The following is an 18988-nucleotide window of genomic DNA, read 5'->3' on the forward strand; positions in this document are numbered from 1 at the left end:
CAAAATGTAGTTTTTAAATGAAGGTTTTTATTAAGGGAAAAATATCTAAAATTTCTGCTACGTGCTAAAGCAAAGTTTGTTTCTAGAATTTGCAAGAATCTACAAGTCCACAATATTTTGGCAGCAGTCCCATTGTCTCAAGTACAACCATATGTCCACACTATCTTGATTCTGTGGTTACAAAACCTGAGATGAAATCTAAGCCATGCAAAGATCTTGCCTTTGGTTATGAACATGTATAAATACACTTCTATCCAGATATGTTTCATTAGACCTGTTTTCGTTAAACATATATTGCTATTCAGATTGCAATAATAAATACAACCTGAAAAATGTCCAGTAGTCAGTTTGCCCAATGCTTGTTTAAAGAAGGGAACAAAAAGGAAATAATGTAAGCATCTATTAAGACAAACGTGTGTGTGTTCAAGTACACTTTTTAGAAACAACCAAGTATTAGCTGAGCAAATACATGGTTAATGCGAAAATAATGTTATAGTATATTCCAATGTAAACAGGGTATTTAAATTGGGAATTAGTATTAAAGAGAGAAGTGGAATTTAAAAAACTGGAACCCCAGCAATGCCAAAATCTTCCACATACAAAATGCACATTAACTTGAAATCAGTCCCCAGTAACTTGTATTTCTTCAGAAACTGCAGTCCTATATTGTTCTCTCTGCAGGATAAATGTCCAACTCCCTCCCCAGCACTCGCTTTCAACTTGTAAATCCATTTTACCAAGGACCTGCCTGGTTTCAGCTGGGCAGCTGTATTCAAAAGTAATGCAGACTTACAGGTTTGTAGAAGAGACTATTTTAGGACAAGAACATAAATATTTCAAACAAGAGCAGGCCATGTAGCCCAATTCATTTGACTGGATCCTGAATTACAAAATGTCTCTCATCTCTCTTCAGTAATATCTGCACCATATTCATTAACCCTTCAGGATAAAGAAAGGAGCAGTACATAAAATACCTGTCAGAAGCAAACAAAGCTTCACCACTCCAATGGTACATTTATTTGATCTATGGTCTAATGGTAAATCAACCCATTCTTGAATTGTAAGCTTACCCAGCTGCTTGGGTAAGTATTAAAAATTATAATCCCTTGGTATCTGTGTAAAAAAGACATAAAGCTTATGTTATATTATGGATAAGAAAATGTAATATATATTGATGTGAAAAGTATGTAGTGGTAAACAGTTAAGACTTTTTCTTGTGGAATATGAGAAGCACCATAAAAAATGCATCTTATCTTCAATGGCATTCATAGCGCTGAGAATGAAACTTTATATTCACATTAGAAAATTATCTTTTAGATTTGTCACTTCACTAACATATATAGTTGCATGACTTTTTCAAACTTAATAAATATATCTGGGGTATCATTGTGCTATTAGTTCATTATCCTGGGATAAAAGTGACACTCAGATTACTTCAATGTACCTCTTTGAAATAAGGTAGAAACACTCACAAATGACAAGGAAAGCTACATAGTAAATACTGTAAACTAAAGCTTTTTTTCATTGGAAATACAAAGGTTTGAAAAAAATCCACTACTGCATTATTTGAATTAAATGCAAGGAGAAATAAGAGAAGTCTTTGTTAAACAGAAAATTAATTCTGTTATTTCACTGTTATTGGTGTGCAAAGAAAATCTGTTTGGGGTATTTTTAATAACAGGCAACATTGTTATTCCTCTTCTGTACTACTCAATATAGTGACAGTATAATAGATTAACTGGCATCCTGAGGATAAAATTGTGTATTATTAACTTTCCATACAAACTTTGAAATCACTTAAATGGATTTGCTTTTACTGGGCTGAAGCCAGTTTAAGAGATTCTCCCATATGGTTAACATCAACTCTGGAACTGATCCCTTTGTAAGGAATAAGAATAAAATCTGATTAAATATGAGAAATCACTGGGTCCCATAAATCTGTCAGGTATAACCTGTCTGCTGATAAGCATTCTGGAATTTGTTTAGTAGAGTGAAAATAGAAGGGTTATCAGCCAGGTGCATTTCAAAACAGCTACTTAGTCACATGAAATTGAGCCGCCATGAAAACCTTGCTTTCACCACTGATGTACAATACACAAGAGACTCAACATTCAGAAAAAAAAATATTTTAGTAGAATAGAAAAAGATATGCATGTGACATATCTGTCTTCAGTGACCTGGATCCCACCATCTATACCTGCACACTGGTATTTATATATTTGAATTTCTCCCAGACCTTTCTGCCATTCCTTCAAAAATATTCCATAGTTCTCGTGTAGCAGGGCTAAGTGCAAAGGCAAAACCTATTTCCATGCTACTCTTTTTTCATCTGTTCAACATGTTGAGCAAACACTGCAAATCACATGACCCCAAACATATTGTAATTAGCTTAGACAAGGTTTAATCAGAATTGACCATTTCAAATGATGAAACTACACTCCAAAATATCTCTCTCTATGTATAGATTTACACTGTAGAAAAGGGATTGCTTTGAAGTTTACTTTATTTGCAGCTGTCCAGTGGACCAATGTTGTAACAAACTCATGTTTTTCATATTGATGAATGTCCTTTAAGCAGCAGGTGTGAAAACTTCCCTGACATTGTAGCTCTAACATTCTTTTCTCTACAAAATAACCATTAAATACCCTCCCCTTGTGCTTGGTTACTTTGTAATTCCACTTCATCAGTTATGTGAATTAACAGAACATCTGCTACCTTCTTTTTTTGTCCGTGAACTGTGAATTTGCTAATTCAGAGGCCTGTACATCATTTAATCTCTTGCCTGTTTTAATAGGTGATCACCGAATTGAAACTTAGATGGTGCTGAATTATCCCAGAATAAACCTGGTGGCAGAATGCTTTACTGTCTCAGTAGTACTGTGTGGTTCTGCAGCCACAGCTGCCTTGTAGTGTCTATGATGGAACAATGGAGCGGGTAGATCTATACTTGTCATATAGGCCAACTTTGAGTGACTGGGATATAGTTGATTCATGGTCATTTTCTCCCATGACAGCCATTGAGATCTGTAATTCAAAGTCTCTGTTGGCCTCATAGTAGCCTTCCTTACCAATTTCTTTCTTGCAAAGATGCACAGTCTGGATGGATAGCCTGATCTAAGCAGTGTTTGGTTGGCACACTGTTCTTAATGATCAATTTCACTGTGTGCAAAGGTATTCAGGATCTTTGAAATTCTGTAATATCGTTCTTGTAGTCTGTGCCTTCCTACAAATTTGTGGCAAGCTGGGTTAGAAAAGGCAGATACTACTGCCACTAGAGGAAAGACTGATGCCACTGCCACTAGAGGCTGCCAAAGGCCTCTGATCAATGCTAATAGACACACTGGGTGAATATAATTACCTGGATAATTGGTGAAGGGCCAAGGAGACACATTCTCACATGAGAGTGATTAGTTATATTTGGTATATAGAGGGGCTCACGGTGTTTATTCATGGTTGGGCTTTTGAATAACAAGGCCTTTTGTGTGTCTGAGAAGATTTTGCTACATTTAAACCTCCTGTATGGAGCAGTTTAGTCTTTTTGTGTTATTTTTTATGTATTCAGACCCATGTTATTTAGGCTTGGGCATGTCACAGTTAACTTACCTGACTGACAGACCTTAAAAGGGCGGGTATAGTTATTCTGAAAAGAGGGAATTACTGGTAGTAAGCAGTTAATAAAAATTATTTATCTTATCTTTATTTTGTTAAAATGTTTATCCATGTCTTTTTTCACACACTAATCCATATTAACTTGCTATGTTTTAGCTTGACTCTTGCTTAGTATGTATCCTGACAATGCATTTAAAAAAATCTAGCTTTCATTCCACACAACTTGTAAAGAATAATTCATTCTTATTTTACAGAAGTATCTCAAATCCATGTTCTGTGGTTTTTAATGTGTAAAAGTAATTATTCTAAGAGAACTTGATGTTTAATTTGAGAATACAGAAATTGAACTAATTTGATCAGACTGATCTGGGAGTTATCAGTTGTCAAAAACACTTGCTTCATCTGCTTGAACAACTTTAATAACAGCTCAGTCTCCAGGCAGCCTGCTGGCTTTGAAAATCGAAACACCTACACAACTTTTAGGTTTCAGCATGACAGACACGGTTGTGTGCATTATCTGCTTAGCCCTGATTATTCCCTCCTTTCCTTTCTTTTCTTTTTAAAGGAAACTAAGCCTTACGGTTAAATGGATCCGACATTCAGTTCTGTATAAAAATACCTTCCCTGTCCTGCTTCTGCAAGCCACCCACATAATAACAAGTGATGTGCACTCAATGAAAACTGATAATACCTGCAGCATCTGGGAGACTTCTGAACTTTATTTGGAGAGTGTCTGGCACTGTAGCAGACTATCTTTTCTGACATTCTATGCCCATTCCTATATTACAAAAATATTCAATGTTTGAAAAAAAACAAAACATTTACTGCTCTCCAATATTCAGATATCATAGATTTGGACGCATGTTTTTCAAGATTGTGAAAAAATAGCAATTGTGATTTTCTGAACATGAAAAATTGAAGTACTTCCAAAACCATACAAATTCTATCTGAAAAGGTTTGTGTGCATTACAGTTTCTTATATGAGGGACATTGTGTATTTGAAAAAGAGTGGGAGAAAAATGGAAACAATCTCAGCCCAGTACAATTTCAGTAAATCAAAATTTATTCAGCTGTGCACTTTGAATATTTTACTCAAAAAGCTGGGGAAATTAATGTTTATTTTGGTTCAGATATGTATTGTTTTAAAGAGGGTCTTGTTGACTGCCTGTAAAAATAGCTGTAACAGTGTCAGTATAGAATATATGGTAATAACGAACATCCATATCATCCATGGAACTCCCTGCTCACAATGCCAGCATTTGTTTTCCTACTAATGCACTGTAATGATGCTTTTAATATGTAGTCTCGTTTTATTGTCGCAAAGGCCACAGCTCAAACAGACACAAAAAAATACTAAACCTAAGATTCTCAAGCATAATGTGCTGATAATTTTTGCAAATATTTGCAAAAGAAGGCATGTACTTTTAACCTTTAAAAGATGAGGCTTACCATCATTTAATTGTCCGGATTTGTACGTATCACAAGCAGACACCCTAGAATGATCAGTTAATTAAGCTGCAGATGGGAATAGTGATCAGCAAGGAGCACCATGGGGATACTGACCCAGTTTGCTGGATTCAAAAAAGGCTTTTGAAGAGACACATAATTGGCACTATTTCCTCCCTGTGTTAATTACAGACTCAAGTCACTCCCCAGTCGTAAACAATTTCCTGGACTAATAACAGTGGAATAAATTGTGCACTGTTATTCTTCTGAATTTCTTTTCAGTCCTGTAGTAGTTTAAGGTATTTGAATCATCATTAAGTTCTAAAGTAATTAAATGTTTCATGCCACATCCAAGTGGCTGGGTGTTTAAATAAAAAAAGACTGAGAAAGCAGCATCTTCTTTTAACAGAAAAATAAAATGACGCATTAAATTGTGCATTTAAGATGTAAAAATGAGAAGCACACGCATCTGGATACCAGATAACTATAATAAACAAAGAGGTTAAATGTTAATGTTGATAAGCCAAAGCAATTTAATTTACCTTCAAGTAAAATACACAGAATAACAGAAAAAAACTGTGCAGTGCCCTACTTAGCAATCAGTACACATTTCCAGCTTAAAAACCAAAGCTTTAACTGTGGAGTCATCCAGCATGACTGTCACATCCTACTCAGTAAAAGATACAGGGATTCCCAAACCACTGCTACAAGACAGTTTGCGTCAGTAATCCATCTGTCATTTTGTTGTAAGGAAAAAATCATGTTGACAGGAAGCATAATTTGTTCCAGATGAAGAAAATATAGATCATTTTACCTTGATAAAAGCTTATGCATAAAAAGGCTGCTTAATGTACAATTAAACAACACCTTACACAACAGCCCTAGCAAAACCAATATATAATCCAGACTCACCAAGTCCTGAGTGGGCAGGGAGAGGCTGCTGGCTGTTACATCCTCCACTTCTGGCTCTACATTCTCTTTGTCCTCAGTGGGAGAAGGAGAGTTGCCCTGGGATGAGCATGTACTTACTAAATCGGGCAAACTGGTTGAGGGATATTTATGGAAATCAACCTCTGATTCCTCCTGCAGTGGAGGAAAAGAGAACATGTTGGAGAAAACCTCTCAGTGCCATTTGTATTTTGACTTTTGATCTCTAGAGAGGTCTCCACATTTGTCTACATGTTGGAGTTGCAAGAAGGGTGAAGGATGAAAACGTATTTGGGATAATAACTGATAGACCATGAAAGAGAAAAAGGTGATGCACTAAATGAATTCTTCACTCTTGAGTTCACCAAGAAAGATATCAACATCCTGCCTCAAGATGCAATAGCTCAAAGCTTTGTACTAAATAGCTTTAGCACTGAAGGGGCACACGTATTACCATTATTAGAAGCACTTAAGGTTAAGTTATCTCTAGGGCCTGATAGAGGTCTACAAATCATGCTTGAGGAAATAAGATGCTATTATTATACAAATGAATACATATGAATATACAGTACAATTCATGGGCATTAACACTAATCTTCCAACAGTCGGTAGAAATGAGGGTAGTGCCCATGTTGACAATTACCATAGGAGTTTTAATTGTAAATGTTCCCAATCCACCTTACTCTATGAAGCCCAATTTTATTAAAACTGAATCCCCAGTAAAAATATTTCCCTTAGACTAATCTTTAATTCTCTCTTCTTCTTTTTAAGGTCTTCAAAACTCTCTCATTCACAGTCTGCCTCTACCTCTTCCAGTCCACCCATATATCTACAGCTACTATAACATGGAGTGTCAGTGGAATCTAGAGTTTAGTTTGTTATTCCTTCATCTGTGCTGAGCAGATAGACATTATGTGGCAAGGTAGCAGCATTAACTCATCCAGGTGCTAACACTTCCTGTCAACCCTTCTTCTTCACCACTGGGCTTGGTAAATGAACTAGATAAGATAAAATAAGATCACTTCATTAGCCATATGCAATTTCTTGCATTAGGAATTTGTCTTTTCACATACCCCAGCTTGCTCTCCATGAGACACACAAACAGGGAGAGAAACTTGGGGTCAGAGCGCAGGGTCAGCCATTTATACGGCGTCCCTGCAGCAGCTGGGGTTAAAGGCCTTGCTCAGGGGCCCAACGGAGTAGGATTCCTCTGCTGGCTGCGGGATTTGAACCGGCAACCTGCCAGCCAAAGGCACAGATCCTTAGCCACAGTGCCACTGCTCTGCCCATTTTAGCAGATCTGAGGCTAGCATTTTCTTCCATCCCGGGGCTTCACTGCTCCAGGAGACTATGTGCATAAAACATTACATGGGTATGGATATGAGCTGAAGGTCTTGTAGCCACACTCTCTGGCAACACGCATCCAGCCTTTGGCGACACCCTAAGCTTCAGTGGGTATTAGTAGACGCTTCAGATCTCTTTTTCTTATTTTTCATTTTATTTCACCATAGCTTCTCCTGGAAGTTATTGATAACCACACTTCTCCTCCAAAATAGGTCCAACGCTGAGACAGGGAGGGCTTCCTTTACCCTGTCTGCCAGGAGCAATCCTTTCTCTTATCAAGAGAGATACCGCCTCTCCTAATCAACGATTTCCATGCCATAGGGATCCTGGGGAAGCCAGAGCCTATCCCAGCATGCAATGGGCTCAAGACAGAATACACCCTAGATGGGATGTCAGTAATAGCCTCCCACAGAATCCTCATTGATATTCAGCTGCTGTAGAATGCTTGGCTGCTACCTTGTGCAAAGGACTGAACTCAAACCATATGCAAATATCTGCACCAATTTCTTTTTGCATGATTCTTGTCTTAACCAACTCTCTAGATACCTAAACTGACTAAGACCACTTAAAAATGACAGCTATTCTGTTACAGGTTATCCATCATTAATATTTCCATTACAGCATCTACCTGTAACAAAAGAAAGACTGATTGGTCTGTGGATTCCTGATTCAGTTCTGTCACAATTGTTATGAATTGGCATTACATTTACAATTCTACAGTCTGGGTACAGACTGAGATTTGAACAATCCTAGCCAATAGTCTATGAATAACATCTCTCATTTCTTTAATTCGACTGGAAAAACACCATCAGGCTAAAATGATTTACAGTACTAGTTCTAAACTGCCATCACCCCTGTAATTCTTCAATGTCAAACTAAAACCAAATCCTCTATAATCTCATAAACTATTTATCTCAGATTTTACAGTTCTTTCACTGTTGAGAATAGTGGAAAATGCTCTGAATTATTTTTTGCCTCTGTTGCAATATTCTTTTATGTCTTGGAAATTTTAGTATCTTTTTGCGTATACTGAGTGCAAGTTTGAGACCAGTGTTAATGTTTTCATCTTAAGTTTGCAAGCAAAATCTTTAAATTAGCTGAATCACCAATTTACCTTCTCCTAATTTGTTCGACATTGGACCATGAAAACATTATCCACTTGGGTTCTGTTTAGCACATAGTCCAGAAAGCTAGTCATCATGCAAATCACAAACTACAATGGCCCGAAACACCATTCCTTTTTACCGATTTCTTAAATATCCTTTTGAACTAGGCCCAAGATTCCAAAAAAAAAGAAAAAGAATATTAAAGCATGCATTCATAATGCAAACCAAATAAATCTGTAACTCCGGCCTCTTTCTATTCTTCTTTTCCTCCTTCCATTTCCTAAAATGTTCTACAATTCTTCTCCAAAATCACTCATACAGGTCTGTCATCTTGTCATATTAAAATAACAGAAGAAAGAAATTACCACTAATGAATGCATTTCTGTATAACCCACCAATGTCAGTAACATAGAGCCAACTTTGACAATGCCCCACGAGAATATGAAAAAAGGTTGCTTATTATCGTGAATGGGTTTGAATAATTGTTTTGAGAAAAGAATATGAATATCACACCCACCCTGCTGGCAACAACTAACTGCACCAGTCCAGCTGTGGAGCGGAGAATAGCCACAGCCTCTTGATGGGAGAGACCAACCAGGGAATGGCCATTAATCATCAGCAGCTCATCGCCAGCTTTCAGTCTCCCATCTCTGACATAAAAAATAAATAAATGAGAAAATCACATGCACAATATATAGAGAAAATATCTGCGCTCAACAGGTATTAAAGCTGTAGAAATGTATAAGACAAGTATTACAAGATTACTGAAGTTGTATACTGTAATACATCTGTAAAAATTAGCAAGCAACTTCAGTTTAGAAGTGTGAAGCATAGTCCATTAATAACAAATAAAAAAATACAAATAGACAAATACAAATAAAAAGTTAGTTTGTTAGCACATCCAGTTATGGGTAAGCATCGTTATTTAATTCTTAAAGAGTAAAAACAAGCAATCTCAATGTAACTTTCCAGCTCAGTACATATAGAAATTATCACATTTTATTATTATTTAAAATGCTCAGCATAAACCAAATAATAATAATAATAATAATAATAATAATAATAATAATAATAATAATAAGTGCTTACACTTATAGAGCGCTTTTCTGGACACTCTTATAAAAGAGTCAGGACCTCGGTTTTACGTCTCATCCGAAGGACAGCTCCTGTTTACAGTATAGTGTCCCCGTCACTATACTGGGGTATTCGGACCCACATGGACCGCAGTGTGAGCACCTCCTGCTGGCACCACTAACACCTCTTCCAGCAGCAACCTTAGTTTTCCCAGGAGGTCTCCCATCCAGGTACTGACCAGGCTCACACCTGCTTAGCTTCAGTGGGTTGCCAGTTGTGAGTTGCAGGGTGATATGGCATGCTGGCCATAATTTTAATTTAATTTAAATTTAAAATTTTAATTTAAAATATAATTAAAAAAAATAATCTTATTAAATTTACAAATATTTTCAGGATAATATATATATATACTTAGCATACTGTATATAAGATGAATTTTAGAAATATGTGACAAACTAATAACATCACAGAACTATGAGGAACACTCCTATTAGGACCGAGTGCACTCTCCCTTTAATGAAAATTTAGAAGAAATATCTAAAAACCTACAATAATGAGACAGAGAATAAAACAGCCATCTTTATGTAAACAGCTGTTAATTGCTGCAAAAGAAATTCAATTCCACATATCACATATATTCTTTGGTAAAGAAATTGGACACCTAAATTAATCCAAGCACAATAGCTCTTAGATTCTTACTGGTTAGTTTGGAATCTTATTGGTTATTAAGTTCTGCACTTTAGCCTGGCTTTTTTCGCTCTTTTATCCTTCGTTCTAAGAGGCACTGTCCCCCTTGGAAATTTTCTGGAGTAATCTTTGTTAAGACAATTTATTCCACTCTAAAAAATAAGATACACTTCAAACAAGCTGTATCCATAATTGATTTCTAATGCCCTTCTTGCCATCAAAAGGATTATCTTGTATAGATGAGACCTTGCTCCCTTATGAGGACTTCTTATACTCATCCTAATATGAAGAAAGGGATTTTGTTAATTGAGGTGCTCACATCCCCATACAGAAAGGCCAGCCTATGTGAACCTCAAGTATGCTTTGACTTGAAAGGCATAAAGAAAAGCATGCTGAGCAGCAACATTAAAGGAGATGAAAACGGAGCGGTTAAACTGAGGTAATGACTCTGTCTGTACCTTGTAGAATAAATAGCCCTAGACCTGGCAATAGTAATGCTATCAAGGAGGGTCAATGGATAAGTTAATTCTCATTCCAGGCAAGTTGGCTTCAATCTGAAGGTGGAAGATGGAAGGCGTTTTATCACAGCAGTTCACTGAAGTCCATTGTCTTGGTTCTGGCAGTTAGTTCTCACTCTCAATTCACTTTTATACTGAAGGCAAGTTTTATGAAAAGACTGTGCACACTCCCTGCAGTCTTCCTGTTCAATCTGTCTGCAAATATGTCATGAGGTGATTTGCACTGTGCGCACTACACTTAAAGAATGAGCCCCATTTTAACCTTTGCAGGCTCCCTTTTCTTTTCTACATGACATATACTTGCATTTTGTTTCAATATTAGCAGCTGGGAGTGATGAGAAACATTCTAAAATAAACAAAGTTTCCCCAGCTTAATTCTTGGCTTATTACCGCAAATTAAAGCTCTTTGTCAGGCCTGACAACTTTTTTTTTCTATTATAACAATTCTTGAATTCACTTTTACATGGTTAATCAGCCAAGTAAATCTATTGTATAGCTTGCCAAGACATGTATTGATTTGGTTTCCATTAACAATACACGAGGACAATTTGGCACCATATTTTAAAACTTACGTTTTAACTATAAAGTAGGCCATTCTTTAAATTCTTAAAGGTGAAGAGAAAGAGCTTATGTCTACATGATCTTATTTCTTTACTTACTATATTTAAATGTGGATGGCACATATGATTTAAAAAAAATATGCAGACACATTAACCTTTAATGGACAAAAAAATTCAAATAGAAATTTGTCAATTTTGCCTTGAAACTACATTATTTCTGAGGGGGGTGCTTTCACTATTATCCAGAGGCTGTCGACGGGCTCCACACAGGAAATCAGAGGAGGAAGAGGCTGTTACCTCTGAGCTGCGCCCCCCTCCTCCACATGGGCCACAATGATGCCATGGGGGGACCTCCTGGAGCCCCGGCCTCCTGTGATCTGGATCCCCAGGCCATCCTGCCCTTTCACCATGTGCATCTTCCATATGCGACTGCCTTCTCTGGGCTGAGAGGACAAAAGCGGACATCAGAAGCTCATGAATATTCATGCTGTTTGTTCATCAAGCCAGTTGTTCTTCAGCTCCAGCTTCACTAACACAATTCACACTTCATCATTCTCAATTCTCAGTAAGTGGCAGCGTCGCTTGTGCCCTTCACCGCCTATGTTGGGTTGCTAAAGAAACCACTTTCAGCTCTAAAAGGGCTGCAAAATGCAAACAGTCTCATTCTCTTGGGAGTCACCACCCACTCTTGTCTTTTCTTAGTATGGAATATGCGGTTACCTTCCGAACACACAAAAGAGGACACCACTCTTTCCAGGAGGTGCATTAACCTATGTTAACAAGTCTACATCATGCTTTACATTTTTGCCTATATAAAAGCTGTAAAAAAGCACGCTGTTAATCCAAATTTAGCTGAGCAGTTTCTACACAGCAAAGTGAAAAAGGAAATCTTGCTGGGCACAAAACCAATTTGCATTTGTTTACTATGATCTGTTTCAGTTCTTATCCAGAATCTCTCCTCTTAGAACATTATTTGTGATACTCGAGTCATCCCTAAAAAGACTATTTTTTAGCACATTAAAACCCAGGTTTGATATTTCGAAACAAAGCATCCTATTAACATCAGTCACTCTTAGTGGCTCAGCCTTATATTACATAAGGTGCACAGGAAACTGTACATTCTAAAAATTGAAAAAAGTCTTCTACTACATAATTAAGGACTATTTTTGCAGTTGAGACACCCTTGTGAGTGTAAAGTTTAAATACTCTGCTTAACTAACTTTGTTGTCTTGAGTAATGTGCAGCAGATTATTTGGTTTGTAGTATATGCATGCTGTTTTGGTGAAAGGGGAACTTTGTATTTTTGGCATCTAAGGTCTGAAAATGGCCCTACTAAGTTATATACAAACTTTATTGTGAGAAGTCCAAATATAGAACTAAATCATCTAATCTAGTTTATGGAGCACATACTGTCCATTAAGGCATATCTTATTTATATTTCAGGCTGGCTACATATTTAAAATTCAATTTTTATTTAAAATGTATGCTGCATAACACATTGTACTCTCATTCAAAAATCAATTAAGACTGCTGCTTTTGTTCTCACCCTGTGGAGCACAATTAAAGAGAAAAGTAACCTTTGCTTTAAGTATTCTTCTATTCCAGAGTGGTGAAAACACTGCTATTGGAAAATGACAGATTATCAACTTTAAATTTATCTCTTGGAGCATTTTTATCTTTTTAAAAACAAGACACTATATGGGTCGGATGTCTGAGAAAAATCAGCTGAACCCATTATAAAAATAGCCCTTTCAAGTATCTACAGCTTACTATAAATAATTCATCAACAACTCTTTGGAGCACCTGTATCTGATGGGTACTTGTCAGCTCTTTGTGGACTTTTACTATAAAACAGTAACAGATTGTATTGGAGATGATGTATTTTAACATGCTAATGTAAGTTGGAGTCATTTATGTAATGAGAAGGTCAATCGAATACACATTTTTGAAGAATAAGACAGAAGAAGAAAATTCAAAGCCAATGCATTCAATCTTAATTGCTGTATTAATGCATTAATAGATTATGGATTACAATATAAAATAATACTACAGAGGTATGTTAAGCCATTTTTAAAAGTTTACAGAAATAGGAACTAAATATGATGTAAATATGGAGACTTCAAACATTTATGTAAAAAAGACCAGCAGTCAACTCTTAACAAATGATATACTCCTGCACGAATAAGATATCACTGTCTTAACATACTAGTTAAAACAACCATTACAGTGCCTTAAGAAATTCTTAATCCCCCTTAACTGATCAGCACAAATACTCTATAATGTCAAACTGAAACACATGTTCTGGAAGCTTTTATATGCAATTAAAAAGAAAACACTGACATATCTTGTTTTGATAAGTATTCACTCATATGCTATAATACTCAAAATTGAGCCCAGGTGTATCTACCTTCCTTGTGAAATCATGAATAGAATTCACCTGTGGTCACTTCAATTGGTTAATATGATTTCAGAAGAAATACACCTGTCTATATAAGGTCCCACAGTTGACAGCATGTCAGACCAGAAACTCCAACATAATCAATAATAGAAATGTGAGGAGGCTTAGATCTGGGGAGCAATATAAATACCTAAAATGAAAGCCTGCAGCCATTTATATCATCCTGCAACTCACAACTAGCGACCCACTATATCTAGGCAGGTGTGTGCCTGGACCTCCTGGGAAGGTTGCTGCCAGAAGAGGTGTTAGTGGGGCCAACAGGGAAGGCTCACCCTGCAGCCTGTGTGGATCCTAATGGCCCAGTATCAAATGAGACGTAAAAGTGAGGTTCTGACTCTGTGTGGTCATTAAAACCCTGCGGTATTCCTCGAAAAGAGTAGGGGTGTTACATGGCAACCTGGCCAAATTTCCCATTGGCCCTTTACCAATCATGGCCTCCTGATAATCCCCGATCTGTGAATTTGCTTCATCACTCTCTTCTCCTCCCCACTGATAGCTGATGTGTGGTGAGTGTACTGGCGCACTATGGTTGCCGTGCTGAGTGCTGCACATTGACGGTAGAAGTTGGGGGGTCCCCATTATTTAGAAAGTGCTTTGAGTGGAGTGTCCAGAAATGAGCTATATACTGTAAGTGTAGTCATTATTATTATTATTATTATTATTATTATTATTATTATTATTATTACCTATCGAGGCTGCTGAAAGCACACAGCCATGTCCATCATTAGGAAATGAAAAGAATACAGAACCCCACAGACTCTTCTCAGACTGAGCAAACAGACAAGAAGGACCTTGGTCAGAGAAGTTACCAAGAACCCAGGGACCTCCCTGACAGAGCTACAGATTCTCATGGTTGAGATTGGAGAACTTGTCCAAGGACAACAACTTTTGCAGCACTGCACAGATTAAAGGGGAACTGTGACGCTATTTTTACATTTCAGGGCTAGAAAGAATCAACATTGATGCGTGCATTTCAAACCACAATAAAAATAAAGTCGCAGTAAATTGTAAAACCTCAAATTTACAAAATAGATTGATTTCTTGGTACAGTATGTATAGAACCATGTTCTATGATTCAGATCAATGCAACAAAACACTTAGTGACATTAAGCCCTGTTACATTGTAAACACGCAGGCTTGTGAATACATCTCTTTAATCCAATAGAAATATGGCTCTTGACTTTGAGACAGTTTTGCTAATAAATGCTACCTTTTAACTCTGCAACTCTGTTGCAGATTTTATTGCAACACTTATGTGGTGAAATGTCTGCAACACAGCCTGTACTTTTTCACTCATACATCGCCTTACATTGGACATTACAGTGACTAGTGAGCAGGAAGGGCCGCTTCACATCATAACTTGGGCGGAGCAGTGGCACTCTGGCTAAGGATCTGTGCCACAGATCTGACGGTTGGCAGAGGAATCCTACGTCGTTGGGCCTCTGAGCAAGGCCCTTAACCCCAACTGCTCCAGGGGCACTGTACAATGGCTGTCCCTGAGCTCTGATCCCTGTCTGTGTGTCTCATGGAGAGCAAGCTGGGGTATACAAAAAAGACGAATTCCTAATGCAAGAAATTGTATATGGCTCATAAACTGATCTTATCTTAACTTGTGCAAACTCTCACCCTTGCCAATGATGAGACCAGCAGTTTGCAACAACACAGCAACATACAGTATTTTCACAAAACGTCCCAATTTCATGCTTAATTCTAAATTTGTAATTTTTTTTCTATACCATCAATTAATTTATTTTGTTACAGTGATTTAAAAACCAGTCTGAGAAATAGGGATTTCAGTTCCCCTTTAAGCTTTAATTTGTGAGTGGCTAGACAGAAGCTAATAGCACACCTGGAGTTTGCAATAAGGCACATGGCAGAACCTAAGACAATTTAGCAAAAACATTCTCAATTGCAATAAAATTGGCAATTTTACAGGGAGGATGAATACTTTCTGAAGAAACTATATAACCAATCAGAAAGAAAAGTTAAAACATTCATACATTATACTGTAATTGTAATTGTAATTACATCTTAAACACATGCAATACACATACTGTAAATGAAAACAAAAAAAGTGAAAAAAGAGCTTAATAAATTGACCCAATAAAACCAAGAGTAAAACTTAATTACATATTCTTTATAACTCTGAAAAGATAGGTCTTTGCAGAGTTTTAAAAGTGCTGACAACACAGAGTCTACAATGGAATCGGGCAATAAGTTCCATTGATGTTTCGCTATACATGTGTCTGGTCTTATGTAGAGTAAGAAAGCCTGAAACAGCAGACCTCAGATTAATTGCTGGAGTGACAGAAAACAATTATTAGTAATGCAATTGTTGGAAATGCAATAGCCCCTTAAAATAAATATAGAGCAGACAATTCACTGCCCTATATGTGAGCAGAACAATCTGAAAGTGTACTTTAAAGGCCAAAATCAAAGTAATACATGTAAGTTAAATACTGATTAAAAGTGTTTTTAGTCAATACACAAGCTGTAGTTTTCTGGACAAAAATATGCCTATTTAGTAACTTAGTGGATATCCAAATAAATAAGTCCTTACAGAAGACTTATTTTAATGGGATGTAGATACAGGTATGTATTAATATTTCACCATGAGATAGAGCAAGAGCCAAAATGTAGCACTGAGTACTGCGGGTGAAATAAACGTCAATATGAAATATGCGGATGAAATAAAGATGCCATTCTGGTGTTCTTGACATGAGTTCCAAATGACAGCACAGAGTCAAAGATAACATCATAGTTTCTAAATTCTATCCGAAGTTTAACTCAGCACCATCAACAGCACCAAGGTTACTGACACTGTGAATGGTAACTTGGGTCTAAAACCTTCGAAGGCAGTGTATTCCCTAGTGCTCGCAAAATTAGCTGTGCCAAGCGATGTGAAAATCCTCCGAGGTACAGAGGTTAACAGAACGCTTCCTGTTTGTACCAAGGTCAGCAACTGAAGGCAACCAGAACTGCAGCCACAACTCTCCCGACAGCGCGAGTCACCCTGTAAGCCCTACTGTGTGCTGCTTTTAGGCAGGTGGCTCCTTCAGTCTTCTTCTTGACCTCATGACTGCTAATAAAGTGGTAGGCTTAAGTGTTGAAAATGTATTGTTTTAGCACTATAGACAAATTCACAGAAAAAATAGGCTCTCTATAAAAAAAAACATATCCTTGGATATACATTTTGATATCAATGCTAATAATAATTAAAAAGTAACAATATCCTCATCGTGATCCTCACAATCATGGTATATGATCACTATTTTAGCATAGACGCATAAAAAGAATTGTTAATTGAACAGTCTCTTTTTAATGCAAATGAACACATATCAAATGTATCCAATTATAACAATAGAGAGAGAAAGGCATGGAGCCCTTTTCTTGCTTTGCATTACTCATGTTAATTGTTGCTTACATGTGCATGTGTATAGTGTAGGTGAAGTGGGTGGAAGGGTGTAGAAGGACAGAGTGGAGATAATAAATTAAACAATATTCCATCAAACTATTATTTCACCTCAAACACATATGATGAGAGGAATATGATACATCATCTATCAGTAAGGTACATTTAACTGAGGATGCGTGACGTCTTCAAGTACATTAAGATGTACGTAGCTATAATATAATTTATAACAGAATATTTTTAAAAGCAGAAATACTGAAAAAATCCTTCATAGTCACATAAACACTAGAAGCAGGTGTACACCTACTGTATGCATCTGAGTCATTTCAAAGCAGATCTAAAACTCAGACTTGGTGAGGGAGATAACACAACCCACACATCAACAATGAAATGGACTGTAGTTCAAAACAGTTATGTACCACAAAAATAGAAATAAATAAATGGAAAAGCGCTTTTTAAAAGACACTAAAACAGCCAGCCCTAAATAATTATGTTCCACAACAATGCTCACAGATAAAAATGTACAGAAAGAGGTTTGAGGAAGGATAGTTAAAATAGTTCGGCCAACTATAGGAAAGTACTACAGTATAAAAGCTAATTGTAAATGATATAGAGTATGCTAATTAATGGATGAGAAAAATGTAAATATGCAGAATAAAATTAATATAGTTATAACTTTAGGCTCACATCAAAAGAAATCTGAAAATACCAGAAATGTATTTTTTCAAGGCAGACTTTCTAATTTAGAATTACTGTAGGCAAGTATGAAAAAGGAATAATGTTAATTCTTTTAATAGAACTTTTTCAGAGAATTTAGGCTAGAAATAATTATGTTATTGGTTTCCAAATAAACCATGTGTGTGTTTTTGTATTCAATAATCTGAATTAGATTATTGTCTTGAGATTCTTAAGGGCACAGACACTTGCCTCAGTTGCACAATTCCTGATGAGTCAGGTTTAATGAGGAAAGACAGCAGCCAGATAAGTTCCAGATTAGTGTGTTACATTAATAACAATCACTTACAATGCAGGAAAATGATCACTCTAACACTTACGTAGTACCTTTTTTTGGTATATGGAAGCCAGTTCTCTGAATATTCCAAGAAAAGGTTTGATGAAATTCTCAGTTTAGGGAGCTACTACTAACCAAACAATCACAAGCCCAATGACATCCTCTTCTCTGCAGTTCTAGCTCTGATTATGTTAAGACAGAAACCACCTTTAACCACTGGCAAATCATGAGCAGAAATACAAAATGTAGACATTTCATAACAAACCCGCTGGTCTACTGAAGTATAAAATGCAAAAACCAAAATTAATACCATCAAAGAATTAACATGGGACAACTTTAGAAAATTATGTGTTTAAGAGTAATGAACTGTTATTTTAGATATAAACTTAACAGAAGTTCTGTGGAATGACTTCCTTCTGTCCAGGTATCACAACATAAGTGGGACAATTTAAGAAAGAGAGGAAAACCACATTTATATTAAAGAAATAATGTCAGAAAATCTAACAAAACAGGAAATGATCGTACCATATATACCATATTTTATTTCTCTATGTATAAGGTAATCTGATAAAGGCAGTCACTTCAAAGTGTTTATATGTGTATTAAGTAAAGTAAGTGCCTCTCTCTGGTGATTCAATTACAATCCAAAACCAAGAGCAGGATGTGTGACTGGCACATCCAGTAGGTACAGTCATGGAGCGAAGAAGCAAAGCATGGAATTGTTGAGGCAAAAGCAGAGGATTAGCAAATGCCAGTCATAACCAGGTCCTGCCATTAATGGGTTTTTGCATATGTGCTGGGATGAGAAAACTGCAGAGTTTGCTGCAAGCCTGAG

General features: G+C 36.6%; 1 protein-coding gene across 6 annotated transcripts in view; it reads right to left on the reverse strand.

The window, feature by feature from the left end:
* Positions 1–18988, reverse strand: part of pdzd2 (PDZ domain containing 2) — a 174593-nt gene that overhangs the window by 54634 nt on the left and 100971 nt on the right. For all 6 annotated transcript variants that reach the window (XM_015365188.2, XM_015365195.2, XM_015365215.2 and 3 more), the window contains 3 exons: positions 11569–11714; positions 8950–9082; positions 5968–6138 (listed from right to left, as the gene is read on the reverse strand). In XM_015365188.2, the coding sequence (XP_015220674.2) occupies positions 5968–6138; positions 8950–9082; positions 11569–11714 (450 nt within the window). The remainder of the gene's footprint in view (positions 1–5967; positions 6139–8949; positions 9083–11568; positions 11715–18988) is intronic.

The sequence above is a fragment of the Lepisosteus oculatus genome, chromosome 3 (genome assembly GCF_040954835.1).
Source record: "Lepisosteus oculatus isolate fLepOcu1 chromosome 3, fLepOcu1.hap2, whole genome shotgun sequence".
NCBI classification, from domain to species: domain Eukaryota; kingdom Metazoa; phylum Chordata; class Actinopteri; order Semionotiformes; family Lepisosteidae; genus Lepisosteus; species Lepisosteus oculatus.